The 16,091-nt window shown below is 37.1% G+C and overlaps 1 protein-coding gene across 41 annotated transcripts in view; it reads left to right on the top strand.

Moving 5' to 3' along the window:
* madd (MAP-kinase activating death domain) overlaps positions 1-15,818 on the top strand; it is a 63,397-nt gene extending 47,579 nt beyond the window's left edge. For 14 of the 41 annotated variants that reach the window (XM_051898415.1, XM_051898421.1, XM_051898432.1 and 11 more), the window contains 15 exons: positions 313-413; positions 547-630; positions 1,735-1,893; positions 2,497-2,614; positions 3,136-3,198; positions 3,853-3,973; positions 4,332-4,437; positions 5,112-5,222; positions 5,329-5,436; positions 5,549-5,713; positions 5,851-5,923; positions 6,618-6,724; positions 9,908-9,977; positions 11,983-12,029; positions 14,030-15,818. In XM_051898415.1, coding sequence (XP_051754375.1) covers positions 313-413; positions 547-630; positions 1,735-1,893; positions 2,497-2,614; positions 3,136-3,198; positions 3,853-3,973; positions 4,332-4,437; positions 5,112-5,222; positions 5,329-5,436; positions 5,549-5,713; positions 5,851-5,923; positions 6,618-6,724; positions 9,908-9,977; positions 11,983-12,029; positions 14,030-14,143 — 1,547 coding nt within the window. In that variant the 3' untranslated portion in view covers positions 14,144-15,818. The remainder of the gene's footprint in view (positions 1-312; positions 414-546; positions 631-1,734; positions 1,894-2,496; positions 2,615-3,135; positions 3,199-3,852; positions 3,974-4,331; positions 4,438-5,111; positions 5,223-5,328; positions 5,437-5,548; positions 5,714-5,850; positions 5,924-6,617; positions 6,725-9,907; positions 9,978-11,982; positions 12,030-14,029) is intronic. The other 27 variants (XM_051898426.1, XM_051898437.1, XM_051898446.1 and 24 more) reach the window with 6 other exon arrangements.
* The last annotated feature ends 273 nt before the right edge of the window (positions 15,819-16,091 follow it).

The following is a 16,091-nucleotide window of genomic DNA, read 5'->3' as shown; positions in this document are numbered from 1 at the left end:
GCATGTGTGACTGCCTTTGTCTGTGATATCTAGCACTACTGTGTGTGAACTGATCTGGCCCACTGTCAGCTGATCTGCTTCTGTGAGTTTCCCCAATATGACCGCAAGCATTATTTGTTTCTGTCTGTCTGCTCTGCATAGTCTAATGAGTGGCAGCCGGCTGAAATGGCATTATTCCCCTCTGTGAAATCGATAACTTTCATGTCGCTCTGTAGAACAGAGATGGCTTCAGCTCACTGTTAGTCATGTGACGTCCCAGAAAGCAGCGCAGAGAGTTAGTGGATGGAAGAGCTGATTGTATGTTTTCGACAGGAGCCGATGGAGCAAAACAGCGTCTAGAAGGTGGAGACACTGATGAAAAGAAATCACAGATCAGTGCTGACAGTGGCCTCAGTGTGACGTCTGGCTCACAGGTTGGTGTTAACTTTGACTATTTCATTTTATTTTATTTTGAAATTAAATGCATGGAAATATACCCATGCAAACTATTTTTTGCTATCTTTGGCCTGTTTCATCTATTCTTCTTCCTGCTCGTCCCTTCTCCAGAAGAGTGATACGGAGTCACTGGCGAGCTCCGAGCCTCCTGCTCTGACCAGAAGCACCAGTCAGGACTCAGAGGCTAGCACAGTGGTAGGGCACGGCCAATACAGAGACACTGCCACCCTTTCTCTTTGATACACTTCTGTATATCCAAATTATATCTAGTTCCCACAGACAGTTCTGTCTTACTTTTACAGTCTTGTTCTTTATTTCTTTATATCTGTCTTGCATTATAGACACGTTTGTTACTTTCTTTTTGTGCTTATGGATAGTTAATTCAAAAATGAAAATTCTGTTATAATTTACTTTCACCTTAATTATTCCAAGCTTTGATTTTATTTCTTCTATAGACCACAAAATGAGATTTTAGGCAGAATGGTCTCACTGACCATAAAAGTAGTCAATACAACTTCAAGTGTTTTGTCTAAATAAATTATGTTTGTTTCAGTCTGTTCGTCACACAAAGCTGTTGTGTAGTTTCAAAAGACATGGAATACAGCTCAAGTAATTTGGGTCACTTTCATTTTATACACTACCATTCAAAGTTTAGGGTCAGTAATTTTTTTCTGATATTTTTGTTCAGAAAGGATGCACTAAATTGATTAAAAGTGACATGTAAAAACATGTATAATGTTACTAAAGATTTCTGTTTCAAATAAATGCTGTTCTTTGATACTTCTTTTCATCAAAGAATCAACAAAAATAATTCACGGTTTCCACAAAAATATTAAGCATCACTATTGTTTTCAACATTGATAATCAGCATATTAGAATGATTTCTGAAAGATCACGTGAGACTGGAACGATCATGTGAAGACTGGAGTAATGACTGCTGAAAATTCAGCTTTGCATCACAGGAATAAATTACATTTTACAATATAATAAAATAGAAAACAATTAATTTAGATTGTAATAATATTTCAAAATATTGCTGTTTTTGCTGTATTTTTGATTAAATAAACGCAGTCTTGGTGAGCATAAGAGAGTTTAAAAACATTTAAAAAAAAAATCATACTAACCCCAAACTTTTGAATGGTAGTGTATTTAAAAAAATGAATTTATGTTTTGTATCTCAGAAAAAAAAAATCCATGCAGTTTTTTATTTATTTATTTTAAATTAACTATCCCTTTAAGAAGTCATAAAATCTCTCTTGTTTGCTGTACTATTGCTGATCTCTGACCTTGGGTCTGTAGGTGAGTAACAGCTCAGGTGAGACGTTGGGTGCGGACAGCGACCTGAGCAGTACTGCTGGAGACGGCCAGACAGGAAGACATGCTCAACATCTCAACCTGTCCCGTGGCACACTGTCCGACAGCGAGATTGAGACCAACCCTGCGACCAGCTCTATGTTTGTGAGTATCTCTTGCATATCCATATCCACAGGCTTAGTTTCAGTCATCCTTACTACATCTAAACTTTCATTGTTATTATACTACACACATGAAATATAACAGGACAATGTCAAATTAAAGGTGCACTATATGTAACTTTGAGCTCTCTAGCAGTTAATAAACAAAACTGCATGTGGCAACAAATATATGAAAGATACATTTTAATATTTGTTTATATATACTGCTGTTAAAAGGTTGGTAAAATAAATGTGTCTTTGCTGAATAAAAGCATTAAAGTATTAGTTCACCCAAAAATGAAAATTCTGTCATTAATTACTCACCCTCATGTCGTTCCAAACCCATAAGACCTTCATTCATCTTCGGAACACAAAGTAAGATATTTTTGATGAAATCCAAGAGGTATCTGACTCCTCAATAGACACTATTGAACCACTGCAGTCACTTGGACTATTTTAACGATGTCTTTAGTACCTTTCTGGACCTTGAAAGTGGTGGTTAAATTGCTGTCTATGGACGAGTCAGAGAGCTCTCGGATTTCATTTTTGGGTGAACTAACCCTTTAATTTCTTACCCCAAACATATGAACGGCTGTATCTCATATAGGGCAAGACCCATAAGCTGAAGCCAGGATTGAGGGGACCTGTTGGTGTTAATAAGGGAGCACCAGCACCGCCTCTTGAGGATGTTAGCATGAGGATCTACCTGTGTGAGGGGCTGCTGGGTAAGAGTTAATCTTCCTCCCTTAATTCATTCCGCATTCCTTTCCTTTCATTCATTTTGTTTGTTCTCGCACTTTCTTTTCTTCTTCCGTGTCCGTTCACACTGCTTTAGTAATCAGCTCTGGCGTATTTGTCAATGTCCATGTTAATTCAAAATTATGAGGTTTTTCCGAAAGTTGTCTCTGTTTGCTTTTCTTAACCTTAATATTTACAAATTGTAAAAACATGTCCACTGCACAGAACAATCCTTTATTACTGTCTAGATTCTGTTTGCAACAGTTTATTCTGTAAACCATGTTTACATAGTGACCACTAGAGCTTTGTAAAGTCTTCTGTTAATTTGCTCCAAATAAGTCCTTGTATTAACCATCATGTGATGAATTATTGGTTTGAATATCTCTGACAGCACACAGCTTTGCTTCTAACACTCTAACACTTTCTTTGCCTTCTGCACCGCGGCCTCCTCTTTTTCCCTCTTTCTCTCTCCTTTTTCTTTTTTCTCCTCCCATTTAATGCCACGAAGGGCGAGATAAAAGCTCAGTTTGGGACCAACTGGAGGATGCTGCCATGGAAACCTTTTCTCTGAGTATGGATAAACTCTGACCTTTGACATTTTGGATGTGTGTATTTTGGGATTGTAGTATTAGAGACTACATGCCTTCCCTCACATCCATACTATGACTGTGTGTTTAAGTCTTGTATGGAGCATGTAAGGTGTTTGTTTGTTTGTTTGTTTCCAAGAAATTACAAATATTTGAATGTATTGGTTTTGTGCATGGTATTATTTGCATGAATGTATGGTTCGTTTATGGTGATTGTACCTGAAATTGTATGAGAATTAAAATACAAAAAACAGACGGATCAAATAAGCCAATTTTATTTTTTAATTGAATGTGTTTGTGTGAAACTGAGGGGTGAAAAAAGCTGCTTGAGAGAACGTGAATGCTGAAACAATAAGCAGATGTATGGAGGCGTGTGTTAACTCTGTGTTAAAATTAATTTTATAAGGATTGATAGCAGGCTTTATTTATTACAGCATGCTGTGCAGTTGCTTTGGCTTTGCTTGAACTATCTTTGTGTTAGTTTTTGTAGGGTTTTTTTAGTGTAATACTCAAATTATTTGTGTTTTATGACTTTATGGTTTTGAACATCCGACGCTTACCTTAATAAATGTTGATGCTGGCATGTTGAGTTGAAATACTGTTTTACTCAAGTCAAAAATGTGTGTGTGTATGTGTAGGTAAGGAGCGCTCTACTCTGTGGGATCAGATGCAGTTCTGGGAGGATGCCTACCTGGATGCCGTAATGTTGGAACGGGAAGGAATGGGGATGGATCAGGGACCACAAGAAATGATTGACAGGTTAGTGTGTTCTGTAAGTGCCTGCAGAAGTGTTCACGCCGAATCAAAAGCAACAAAAACAACACAAAATGGGGGGAAGAATCTAGCCCAACATGAATTTCATCATTCAGAATTGTCTGATTTCAAAAGTTTACATACCATATTGAAAGTACAATGCATACTGGTTGTTCACATGCTTTCATGCAAACTACACCCATCTGACACTGCTCAAATGTTTTTTTATATGTTCCGCTGTAGGAAAATGCCAACATGTTGAAATGGTTTGAATGAGCCTTAAGCTTAAAGCTTTTTGATCATGTTAGAATTCAGATGTAAACTGTGCTATTGTATTTTGATTTTGTGTGCTGTGGTCTCTCAGATATCTGTCTCTGGGAGATCATGACCGCAAGAGACTGGAGGACGATGAGGACAGACTACTGGCCACTCTCCTGCATAACATGATCGCCTACATGCTTATGATGAAGGTATACACAAACACTCCATTTCTTCACATATACTCAAATCAGTACGGATATTTTCATAGTGAACAGTTTGGGGTATTAATTAAATGGATAAAATTGGATTAAATAAAATGAATTAAATGTGTATATATAGGATTTTTTTTTTTTTTTTTTTTCAGTAGAATTTTTTTTGTAAAGAAATACTTTTATTCACCAAGGACACATTAATGGACACATTAAAGGACACAAAAGGCACTGTAAAGGAATTTATTAATCAAACAAATGCTGTTCATTTGAACTGTCTTTTCGTCAAAGAATAGTGAAGAAACGTATACATGTTTTCCACTAAAATATCAAGCAGCACAACTGTTTTTAACATTGATAATAATAAGAAATGTTTCAAATCAGCAATGATGTCTGTATAATCATGTGACACTGAAGACTGGAGTAATGGCTGCTGAAAATTTTGCTTTGCATCACAGGAATAAAATAAATTTTAAAATATATTAAACTAGAAAAAAAGTTCTTTTGAATTGTAATAATATTTTACAATATTACTGTTTTTACTGTATTTTTTAATCAAAATAAATGCAGCCTTGGTGAGCATATGAGACGTGTTTCAAAAACATGAAATATCTTACTGACCCCAAACTTTTGCTTGGTGGTGTTCTCTAACTATTACTGCTCTATTTATCTAGGTCAGTAAAAATGACATCAGGAAGAAGGTACGGCGTCTTATGGGGAAATCTCACATCGGCCTCACACACAGTCAGGAGATCAATGAAGTCCTGGACCGCATTGCACATTTGGTAAGAGCTGGTCAGATGAGGAGTTACAGCTGTTGCATGTAAGCCAGTAGCTAAACATATTATGATCAGGTGATGAGTGATTGACAGATTTTGTGTTTTGTTGCAGAGTGGCCGGGAGCTTTCCATCAGGCCAAGTGGCAGCCGGCACATTAAGAAGCAGACATTTGTTGTTCATGCTGGAACTGATACAACTGGTGACATATTTTTCATGGAGGTACGAGTTTTGTGTGTCTGCATGCCTCCTTTTTGTTGTTTTTTTATTATAATGAACTTGTCTGTGTAAATGAGCATTCAGTCCATCTTTCCTCTGCCTTGTGTGTGTTTAGGTGTGTGACGACTGCATTGTGTTGCGCAGTAACATTGGCACAGTCTATGAGCGCTGGTGGTATGAGAAGCTCATAAATATGACTTACTGTCCCAAGACCAAAGTGTTGTGTCTGTGGAGGAGGAACGGCCAAGAGACACAGCTTAACAAGTTCTACACTAAGAAGGTGAGATGCTCATTAATGTAAAGGCATACTGTAGTACACATACACTCAATTTATACATTTTTTTTGTATTGTTTCAGTATCGTCAGTATAATTAAGTCTCACTTTCTCTTTCTGTTTTTTCGTCTGTGTGTGTTAAGTGTCGGGAACTGTACTACTGTGTTAAAGACAGCATGGAGCGTGCTGCTGCACGACAACAAAGCATCAAACCAGGTACATTGTGTGTCTTTGTACACTATACTTCAGAAGGTTTGGGGCTGGTAAGATTTGTTTAAATGTTTTATTGAAAAAATCTCTTCAGTTACATTTATTTTATTAAAAAATACAGTAAAAACAGTAATATTGTGAACAATTACAATTTGTTACATTACAATTATTACAATAACTGTTTTGTATTTTAATATATTTTAAAATGTAATTTATTCCTGTGATGTCAAAGCTGAATTTTCAGCATCATTACTCCAGTCTTCAGTGTCACATGATCCTTCAGAAATCATTATAATGTGCTGATTTGCTGCTCAAGAAACTTTTATTATTATTACCAAATTATTGAAAACAGTTGATAAAAACCTTGATAAAACATTTTCATCATTCTGTGATGAAAAGAAAGTTCAAAAGAACAGCATTTATTTAAACTAGAAATCTTTTGTAACATTATAAATGTCTTTATTGTTACATTTGATCAATTTAATGTCTTTGTTGAATAAAAAGTATTAATTTTCTTTAAAAAAAAATCTTACTGACCCCAAACATTTGCACTGTAGTGTGTTTGTAGGGTAAAATGGGCCACTTTTTAACAGTCATCTTAATAAAAGTGGCCTAATTTACCTGAATTCACCCCTTTTTGTTTTTTTAATCTTTTTTTTATGTCTTACCACTAAGTGCTTTTTTTCCCCCATGTGTGTAGGTCCAGAGCTGGGAGGCGAGTTTCCAGTTCAGGACATGAAGACAGGGGAGGGTGGTCTCCTTCAGGTCACGCTGGAAGGCATCAACCTCAAATTTATGCACAGCCAGGTAGGAGATGTTGCCTTTATCGTAACCATGACAAAGTGCTTGCCAAATTCAGCACCAACCCTTCCCCTCATTCTCAATCCATTCATTCCCCTGTTTCTCTTTTCTCTTGTCTGAATTCATCTCATCATCTCTCCATGCCTCTTCTCCTTCCTCTCTTTCTTTCTGTTTGTGCCTTCCATCCTCTGAGAAGTGTTTTTGGAACAACACACAAAGTAATTAAAATATGTGCTAAATAATTAAACACACAGTCAAATCTAAACTCTAAACTCTCATTTTAAAAATGTCTGGAAGCGTTGTTCCTGAAGAATCTCTAAGAGGAATAGCTGTTTTTGTTGTTGTCGTTGTTGTTTGGCTTTATTTGCTGGATGTTTGTTTTTGGTTTGCTTAATCACAAGCAGAGATTTACTTTTTCAAATGTCAGAACATTCCACCTGCTGTGTGTGTTAGTATGACGTGTTAATGGTCACGGCGCCCAGCTCTGGTCCTTACGGTTTGTGAGTGTTGGTGTGATGTCGGTTTGTTGTGGTGTGCCAGAGGTAAGACGTAGAACCTTGTGCAAAACATATTCAAAGCGGTAATGTACAAAATACATTGCTGGGAAGGTTTAAAGGATACATTTCTTATTTACAACCACTTTAGGGATTTTAGGGTTCAGTTGTGTACTTAACTAAGTATATAAAAATTTTCTTTAAATTGGTTCTAATGGGAGACAATCATGTAATAGTTCTTAATAAACCTGATTTTATAGATGCTACTTTAAATGTTATTAAGACCATATGGCCGCCTTCTGTGACCTAATGGCGCTTTTCCACTGCATGGTACGGTTTGGTACGGCTCACTTTTTGGCGCTTTTCCACTGCATGGTACAGCTTGATACGGCACGGGACGGCTCACTTAAATAGTACCACCTCGGTTGAGGTTCTGATTCTACTGTGACGTACTGATACTAAATGTGACGTGTAAATACTGCAGATCACTGATTGGTCAGAGAGAATCATCACTACCAGCGTCATTGGATTTGAAACACAAACCCGCTAGATTTAAATAGTCAGGAACAGCCACCGCATTATCATTTGTTCGCACAACTTGCTTTATTCGACCATCGCACGCAACTTGAAAAAAGAAATGACTTTATCGTGGTCAGTAGATGAGGTGCAGACTCATTGGTAGCTGAGCAGCAGATCCACGGCAGTAGAGGCGGCGCAACTATAACAATCAGTCTATAATCCCACCCACTTTGAAGCGGTACTAAACTGCAGTGGAAAAGCAAACCGAAAGCAAGCCGAGCTGAGTCATACCACACAGTGGAAAAGCGCCATAATACAGCTGTTCTGGGGTCATTTAACCTGGTCAATTTGACTATCGATACACTGCTTGAAGAGGAAAACTGATGTGCATTGAACTTATTTCTAGAAAACAAATGTTTTCTTTTTGATTATCCCATTAATGAACTCCCTCAAGGCGAAAAGCAGTAGTTACATAACACTGATACTCTGGAAAAGACTGGAATGATTAGCAAACTATGCAAACCTTAAATAAGTACTTTATTTTTGTTCTTACTAACACATTCTTTTTTCTTTTTTGCTGGGGTCTTCCTAGGTCATAGTCTTCAGTTGCTGAAATGACCTAGAGGGATATTTCTCCAAAAAATGAAAATTCTGTCATCATTTTCTCACCCTCATGTCATTCCTAACCTGTATGAGTTACTTTCTTCTGTGCTACACGAAAGAAGATATTTTGAAGAATGTTGGTAACCTAACAGTTTTGGTTCCTATCGACTTCCATTGTATTTTTTGTCCATACGATGGAGATCAATGGAAACCCAAACAGTTTTTTGTATGTTCTACAGATCTGGAAGGATATGAGGGTGAGTAAATGATAAAAGATTCATTTTTGGCTGAACTATCCCTTTAATATATCATTATCATATATAGGTGCCTCTCTGTGCACACTAGTCAGTTACTTGATTACGGGGTGCTGACAAGAGCATTGTTTAACTTGAAAACTTTAAAAAATCATCTATGTAGTGTAGTTGTGTGTGTTGTAATGGTTTTGGCACTACTCTGTTTTGGCTGTAGGCATGTGTGAGGGAGCTGGTCTTCGTTGCTGGTGGAGGAGGCATGGAGGGTAATGGGGTGGGAATACATCAGGGCTTCAAAGCTAACATAAACATAATGGCACATATTAACAGTTAATGTAAGAAGACTTTGTTCTTTCTGGATGGAATCAGCGGTTGTAGTTTAATCCTGTAAGAGTGGGCTCGTAGCACCAGAGGGTGTTTTGTGCTCTTTTTGTCCAATAATAATCCAAACCGTTTCTCTCCCATGCTCTCTCCCCCTGCAAGGAGCGGAAGGTACACAACCTCTGCAGTCTTTGCTTTTTAGCATAACATTGTCATTTACTTTTTCTTTCTTTTCCTTGTTCTGTAGCTTTTCTGGCAGACGTCACTTTTGTGTGCTTATTTTTTTGAATGTCTTTTGTATTATTTTCTCTCTCTCTTTTTTTTGGTTCCTTTTTGGTCTGTGTCTGTCTTTTTTTTTTTTTTTTTTTTTCTGATAATGGAATTTTCCATGGATGTCTTTGCATGGGCCCTTTCAACACATCAGTGATCAGTGCCTTGATTTCGTTCCCACATTTGGTGCAAATGTTCACAGCTGCAGGTTCATATTAGCTCTTTAGTGCTTCAAAAATACATCTGTTATACAATTCTCCAGTGCCTCAAGAACACATCATACTGAATAGTGTAGACAGGGATTGTAATACACAGTGATTCTCTTTAAAGTGAGACTCTCTTAAGACTTAGGGAGTTGACTTGATTAATTTAATACAATTTCAAAATTACAAAAAATACATATATCTGAGTTTATTTTTACTCTTTAGAACATGAAGACCCATAATGCTGCTCAGGTGTTGAAACTTTCACAACATTCCATTTGCGTCACTGGCCCATGTAATCCTGTCAACATGGAAATTTCTCTTTCTGTGCAGTCATATTTTATTTCTGATAGCTTTTCAACAGCTTGCTTATCATGTTCTTTCTCCGTTTCTCCCTAGTTTACAGTTACTAACTGTCCAGATTGTCATCTCTTCAAAAATACTTTTTTTTGTTTTCTCACAAGTGTGTGATTGAGTTGGTAACAGTGTGTCCTGTTGTTTTTTTGTTTGTTTTTTGTTTGTTTTTAGGTTTTCATAGAGCTGAGTCACATTAAAAAGTGCAATACAGTGAAAGGAGTCTTTGTCCTGGAGGAGTTTGGTAATTACCCCCATTTTGATTCTAGGCCTGTACGCGACACAGCAGTAACTCAGTCACATGCAGAGCAGAGATGTGATCACGTTCAGTACTGTTAGATGTGGCGGTCAGAACGACGTGTATGAGCTTCAGGAGCAGAGGTTATATATGAGACAGAAATAGGACCATAGTTTTAGCTGTTGCTTCATTAATGTCTGGGGATGAGATGTTACATAAAATGTAAAACTTAAAAGGAGCAAGATCCCATCAGCCTGCAGAATCCTGTCCCCCTTGGACCTAAAGCCATTTCATTGGCTGAGACAACTTTTTTTTTTTTTTTTTTTTTTTATGGACACTCTATTCAGGCCTAATTAGTAATAATGATACATCATTTTATGGTGTATAAATTCAAATCAATCATGAAAATATGTTCATTAATGTCTACATATAGGGATGCACACTATACCGGTACCATATCTGTTATTAATATTATATAATATTATTTGTTATTATTACTATTTATTGGTCAGTTGTTGTGTATTTAATTGTGCTTGTTCATTTCCTCTTTTTCATAGTCTACATGATAATGTAGAGATCCCTACATTCACTAGCAATTCAAATGATTGATTTTATTTTTTAGTGTTGAATTTTCATTTATTTGAACAAATACTATACAATTTTAATAACATCTAGTTATCGGTTATAACATGTTATAATAAAATAAGCATCACTATCTGTCAAAATATCATTAAGTATGGGTAAATCCCTATGTATTATTCACATACAATGCTAAAAACATTTTCCTTTCTTTGTTTTTGCATCTTCAATGCATCTTCCGTTAGCAAGCTAATAGCTTAGCTTAGCGTTAACCTGTTAACAAATGCACTTTTTATCAGCTAAAACAAGATGTCAAGACAGCACACTGTTTTTGTCAGGCATGGAGGAAGGGGTATTGGATTCTGCAAAGATCTTACATGACATCAACGGCTTTGAGGAATAATGCACAGTTCAAGTTCTTCTGTGATGAATTAATTGATCAGCTCAGTTTTAGATTGCAGCTGCTTCCTCCAATGCATCTTTTGGAGAATGAGAATAAGAATGGAGAATGTTTGTCATAGTCTTTAGAGTAGAAGTCTTTAGATAATAACTAAACCGTGCAAATGTTGTTTAAACGGTTCTTTTGGACATCTATATTATGAAGGGAGTCATCTGTAGTCATAAGAGTCGGCTGTAGACTGGGTTAGTGCTGTGTCTTTGTGCTTCCTTTTTGTAATCCGCCCCTCATCTTTGCTGCTATGAAAACCTTCATTCTCCAGCAGGTAAAGTGCTGTCACCTTTATCTTTTCTTCTTCTCTTCCCTAACCTGTCCTCCTCATTTAACTCGACATCAGTCATCATCTCTCATACACCCTCTTTCACCACTAATGGCTGTCGACTCCTCATCTGCACTGCACTGCCTTCATGTCAGATGTCGCTTATCCTAAAGTCGAGTTCATAAACTCATGCCTGTAGTACAAGTCATTCCAGTGATGGAAAAACCCAGCAGACCCCGGATTTCCTTCCAACTTCAACTTGCGATTGAAATTCCCTTTCTTACTTTCTCTCTCTCTCTGATTTCTCCATCTTTCTTTCTTCTCCTCCTGAGCCTGCCTTGATTCATTTCCCCATTGCATAAGAGTTTCTCAGCCTTGTGGGAAACATCTACTGATGATAAATCCTGTTCAGTCATATGAACTCTATGAGTACTGCTCTTCTGCTGCAAGATTCAGGGCTCTCTTGCTCCGTCTGAAATGTGGCAGGGCCAGATATAGATTATTAATATTCATTTGTCATGGGCCGTATGTATGCCTCCCCTCTTCTCTCTCTCTCTCTCTCTCTCTCTCTCTCTCTCTCTCTCTCTCTCTCTCTCTCTTTCTTTCTCTATCAAACTTTCTTTCTCTCTATTTCCGCCCCTTGCCCTTGAATATTTCACATTTGTTATTCCACTGCTGTTGAACTTTTTATTTTGTGTCTTGCACGGGATTTGCAGTTCCTGAAACTAAAGAAGTGGTGATCCATAAGTACAAGACTCCTATGGTAAGATTTCAGTATTCATACAATACTCTACACACTAGGGCTGAGTATCTATACAGATTTTCAGGTTCAATATGATTCACAAGCTCTTAATTCAATTCCAAATCTTTTTACGTAAATTTTGGCCTATTTTGCTTGCATAGCAAACCAAAAACTATTTGTGACCCGTGCTGGCAAAATGAGTTGTTATTCTCACATTCTCTATTAAAAAACCTTCGTTTGATTTGTTGGAATCCAACAAAAAATGACTGAGCTACACCTGTTTGAAGTCGATAGTCAGCAAAGTCAATTTTGAGAAAAATTGAGTTCAAGTTTTCTGAAGGTTCCAAAACAAAATCACCTAGCAGCCATATCTTAAAATCCCTGTTAATAACACCAAATTTGGCACAAACCAAGTCAAAACCCGTATCTATAGGAAAAATATATATTCAACTTTTTTTCCATGACTTCACAATTGTTTGATTAACATTATTGAAACAGACAGCCTATATATTAAGACTGTATCACACGTATCTAATATAATGTTACACATCAGATGTTTTTCCCCAACAGTTAACCAAACATTCACTTAAGACATAACAGATAATGTTTGCGTCAATACTCTCCAAGACAGATTTTTGAAATACTGTAATTCTGTGTATATGTGTATGTATCGGGATCGCGCTGTCAGAAGCGTCTTTGCGCGTGCGCGCTTCGGATCTGACAGTCAGCGCGAGTAAAATCGTTTTGTTTACATCAACATGAGTTTGAAAATCACATTTCATTGGTTCAGACTCATGCCATCAAGAATTCGATATGAATATTAACAAAGTTGGAATGCTGCGCTTTAAAATTATACCAAACTTGTGCTGAGAGGAAGCGCCAGTCACCCAGAAGCGAGAAGAGAATAACGTCATTTTTCATGGTCAAAGGAAAGGTACTCTTCTCAGAAAATGTACAAATAAAGATACTTTTAGATGTATAATTGCTATTCGGAGCATTGGGATTGCTAGACGAGGGCTTAATGAACTCATTTTTGTGAAAATTTTTCACTTGTTTTGCCTGTAGCCCGTGCGCATTCCTACTCATTTTTTTGCTAGCACGGGTCACATTTAATAATACAAGAACCTTCTACCTTGGTACTGATTCAAATGGCAACTCTGTTTTTATTATTCAAATGATAAAAAATGAAATATTTTTGAATGATTCGTTAATAGGGCAAGCTCATAAGAGTAATTTTTTCATGAGTAGTCAATTCACCTTTATTTATATAGCACTTAATACAGTACAGATTGTTTCAAAGCAGCTTCACAATGATTACCGGGGTAATAACAAACAATGATGAAAACTTCTTCAAATACAGTATGAGACCAAATTCAAATTCTGCTGTAAAACTGCTCTACAGAAGACAATAGTGTCATTATTATTCAGTTCAAATTAGTTCAGTGTTGAACAAGTTTAATTCAGCTATAAGCAGTTCTACAGAAGACAGTAGTGTTGTTATTCAGTTCAGTGTTGATTCAGTTCAATAATATTGCCAAATTCGTCAATTATGAAGCAAAGTCGAATCAGCTATAAAGCTGGTGTCATCATCCAGCTCAATTCAGCTCAAGTTTTGTTCTCCAATAGTGTCAGTGCAGTCAAATCGATAATATTACTGATTATAGTGTCTATTAAACCCCAGGCGACAGTGGTAAGGAACCCAAACTCCTTCATGTGACAGCCTAGTTTTTCTCAAGGCTTTTTTCTCTATTTCTCACATGTGGGATTACACTGGTCGACCTGAATGTTTTTGCTTCACTAAACAGAACAGGTTTAAGGTGAACCACCAATAAAAAGTGATACAGAAAGCACTTGCTTTGAAGAAAAAACAACATTCTTGGGATTTTAAGAATTTGTATTGAGATTGTTCAAATGATGATCACAGATAACCAGGAAATCAGTATTTTTGCCCAGCCCTACAATATGTGATATACTTTTTTTTCACATAAATAACTCTGTGTTAACTCTTTTGTCTCAAACAGGCACATCAGATCTGTTACTCGGTGCTCTGCCTCTTCTCCTACATGGCGGCGGTCAAAGGGAAAGAGTCAGAGGGCAAGCCCAAGATGCTGTCCCCTCGTCCACTACCGAGCTAGCACACTTCTCTCCTATGTTTACTTCAGCCCGCTCTGAACTCCCTGCAATACTGCTGTTCAGTACAAGCTGACACTCCTGCCAAGCTCCTTTTAAAGACCTTTGCTCCTGTACCAATCCACATGTAGATGTATTTGCATAGTCAACACATTTGTCCTAAAAGAAACGGGCCATTCATATAATATATCTTATCATGTACCTGATACAATATTCCAGTCCGACACTAAAATGCTGGTTTTTCATTCTCATAGTATTGACCAACCAGAACGCGAACAGACTTTGACTACTATTGGTTGGCGTCCTCACATTTATACACTTTTATTTATTGCAATCGGAGGCATTTGGTTGCATGCAGATCCCATGCGAGTTGCGAATTGGCACTGGCATGCAGAGACCAGGCAAACGCCTTTCCCCTCTTCAACCCCCTCTGATATCAATCAACAGGCTGTGTATTTAATATTTATGTGCTAAGTCGTACTGTAAATTCCAGTCTGTTCTGTCTGTGGTGGGTGAAATGTTCAAGTCTTTGCAATCTTGCGCTGCCACGTATGAGGGGTTTGCCTTAGCCGTCCGCGACGGAGCAGCTGTCCCATTCGTAAATGTTCCTTTCACCCTCCTCCACCTGCTGTAAGTGGTCTAAGGTCTGTGTATCTCTTTAGCTCTGCCACGTGAGGCTCAAACTACTGTGTTATTTCTGCTGTAAAGTTCCCTGTCTGTGAACTGCTGTGTTAAATTGCATGTCACTTGAAAAAGATTAATATTTAAAAAAAGGAAGAAATCTGTACATCTCTAAAGCAATGCTGAAAAAGCTACGAAAATGTTAATGAAAAACTGTAGTTTGTTTTCTAGATGTGCAATACTATCACTAGTGGGTACCAAGAACAAGTCCAGTCACGTCCTCAGAGTTCATCCACTGTCCTGCAGTGTTCATAATGAGGAGACAGGCATCGCTTCTGTGTTTTCTGTTTGTTGTCGTTTTTTGACACGGCAATCAAAAAGGCATTATTGATCTAGAAGCCAGCTGCATTTGGAGATTGTTTGAAAAAAATGTTGGTGAAAAGTGAAAAGTCTTGCGTCCAAAATGTCCTGTTTAAAGTGTCCTCTTCCTGCTTGTGTGTGTCTGTCTGTGTGATTATGTGTTTGTGTGTTAGAAACACAGATGGCAAAGAGAGTATGTCTGTTCATGGAGGTGCAGATTTTCTCGGATCATCTCTTCTTGACTACTATATTGGGCAGTACAGCTGTCACATTTACATATTTTAATATTCTTTTATGTCTTGCTCACATTTTTAATAATTTACATGTATGAATGTACACATGAAAAGCTGTTGTTTTGCGTCACCATTCAATTCTGTTGTTGTCTGCAGACGGTAAATGGACTTGAAAAGCCCACTCACTATTGGTTTAGAGATGTAAATAGCACAAAACTGATTTCCCAGAGTCCAAGTGTCCCAAAGCGGATGTTTTGAGTTGGACAGTCTTATCAGGTCTGTTGTTTGAAAATGTGAGAGAGATACAGTTGCACATTATTTGGGCTTTCATTTTAGTCTGTGTATTGTTTAGAACAAGAGGGAAAGGAAAGAACAGAGACATGGATGTAAATATTTCAGCATTTAAAAAAATTTATAGAACCTGTACAGCTTTGGCAATATGAAAATAAAATATGTCCAACCCAAATTTGTGGCTGCAGGTAATCTTACTATGTGAATTACAGTTATTATACAACCACCAGCAGCGTCACATACTAACTTTTTTTTATTAATGAATGATATTTGCCTCCTAGAATTGATTTTTAGGAGCGCTTACATTTTTTTTTTTCTTTAACCATATAAAAACTATTTAGCTGCTTTTTTTAAAGTCTATTTATGTCAGATACTTCAATCGACTAACTAGAAAATCAACATCAAACACAAATGTAATGTTATCATAAAATAAAAACTGATAAATATT

The sequence above is a fragment of the Ctenopharyngodon idella genome, chromosome 7 (assembly GCF_019924925.1).
Source record: "Ctenopharyngodon idella isolate HZGC_01 chromosome 7, HZGC01, whole genome shotgun sequence".
In the NCBI taxonomy this organism is placed as follows: Eukaryota; Metazoa; Chordata; class Actinopteri; order Cypriniformes; family Xenocyprididae; genus Ctenopharyngodon; species Ctenopharyngodon idella.
Note: the sequence above shows the minus strand (reverse complement) of the source record. Positions and strands in the feature narration are given on the sequence as shown.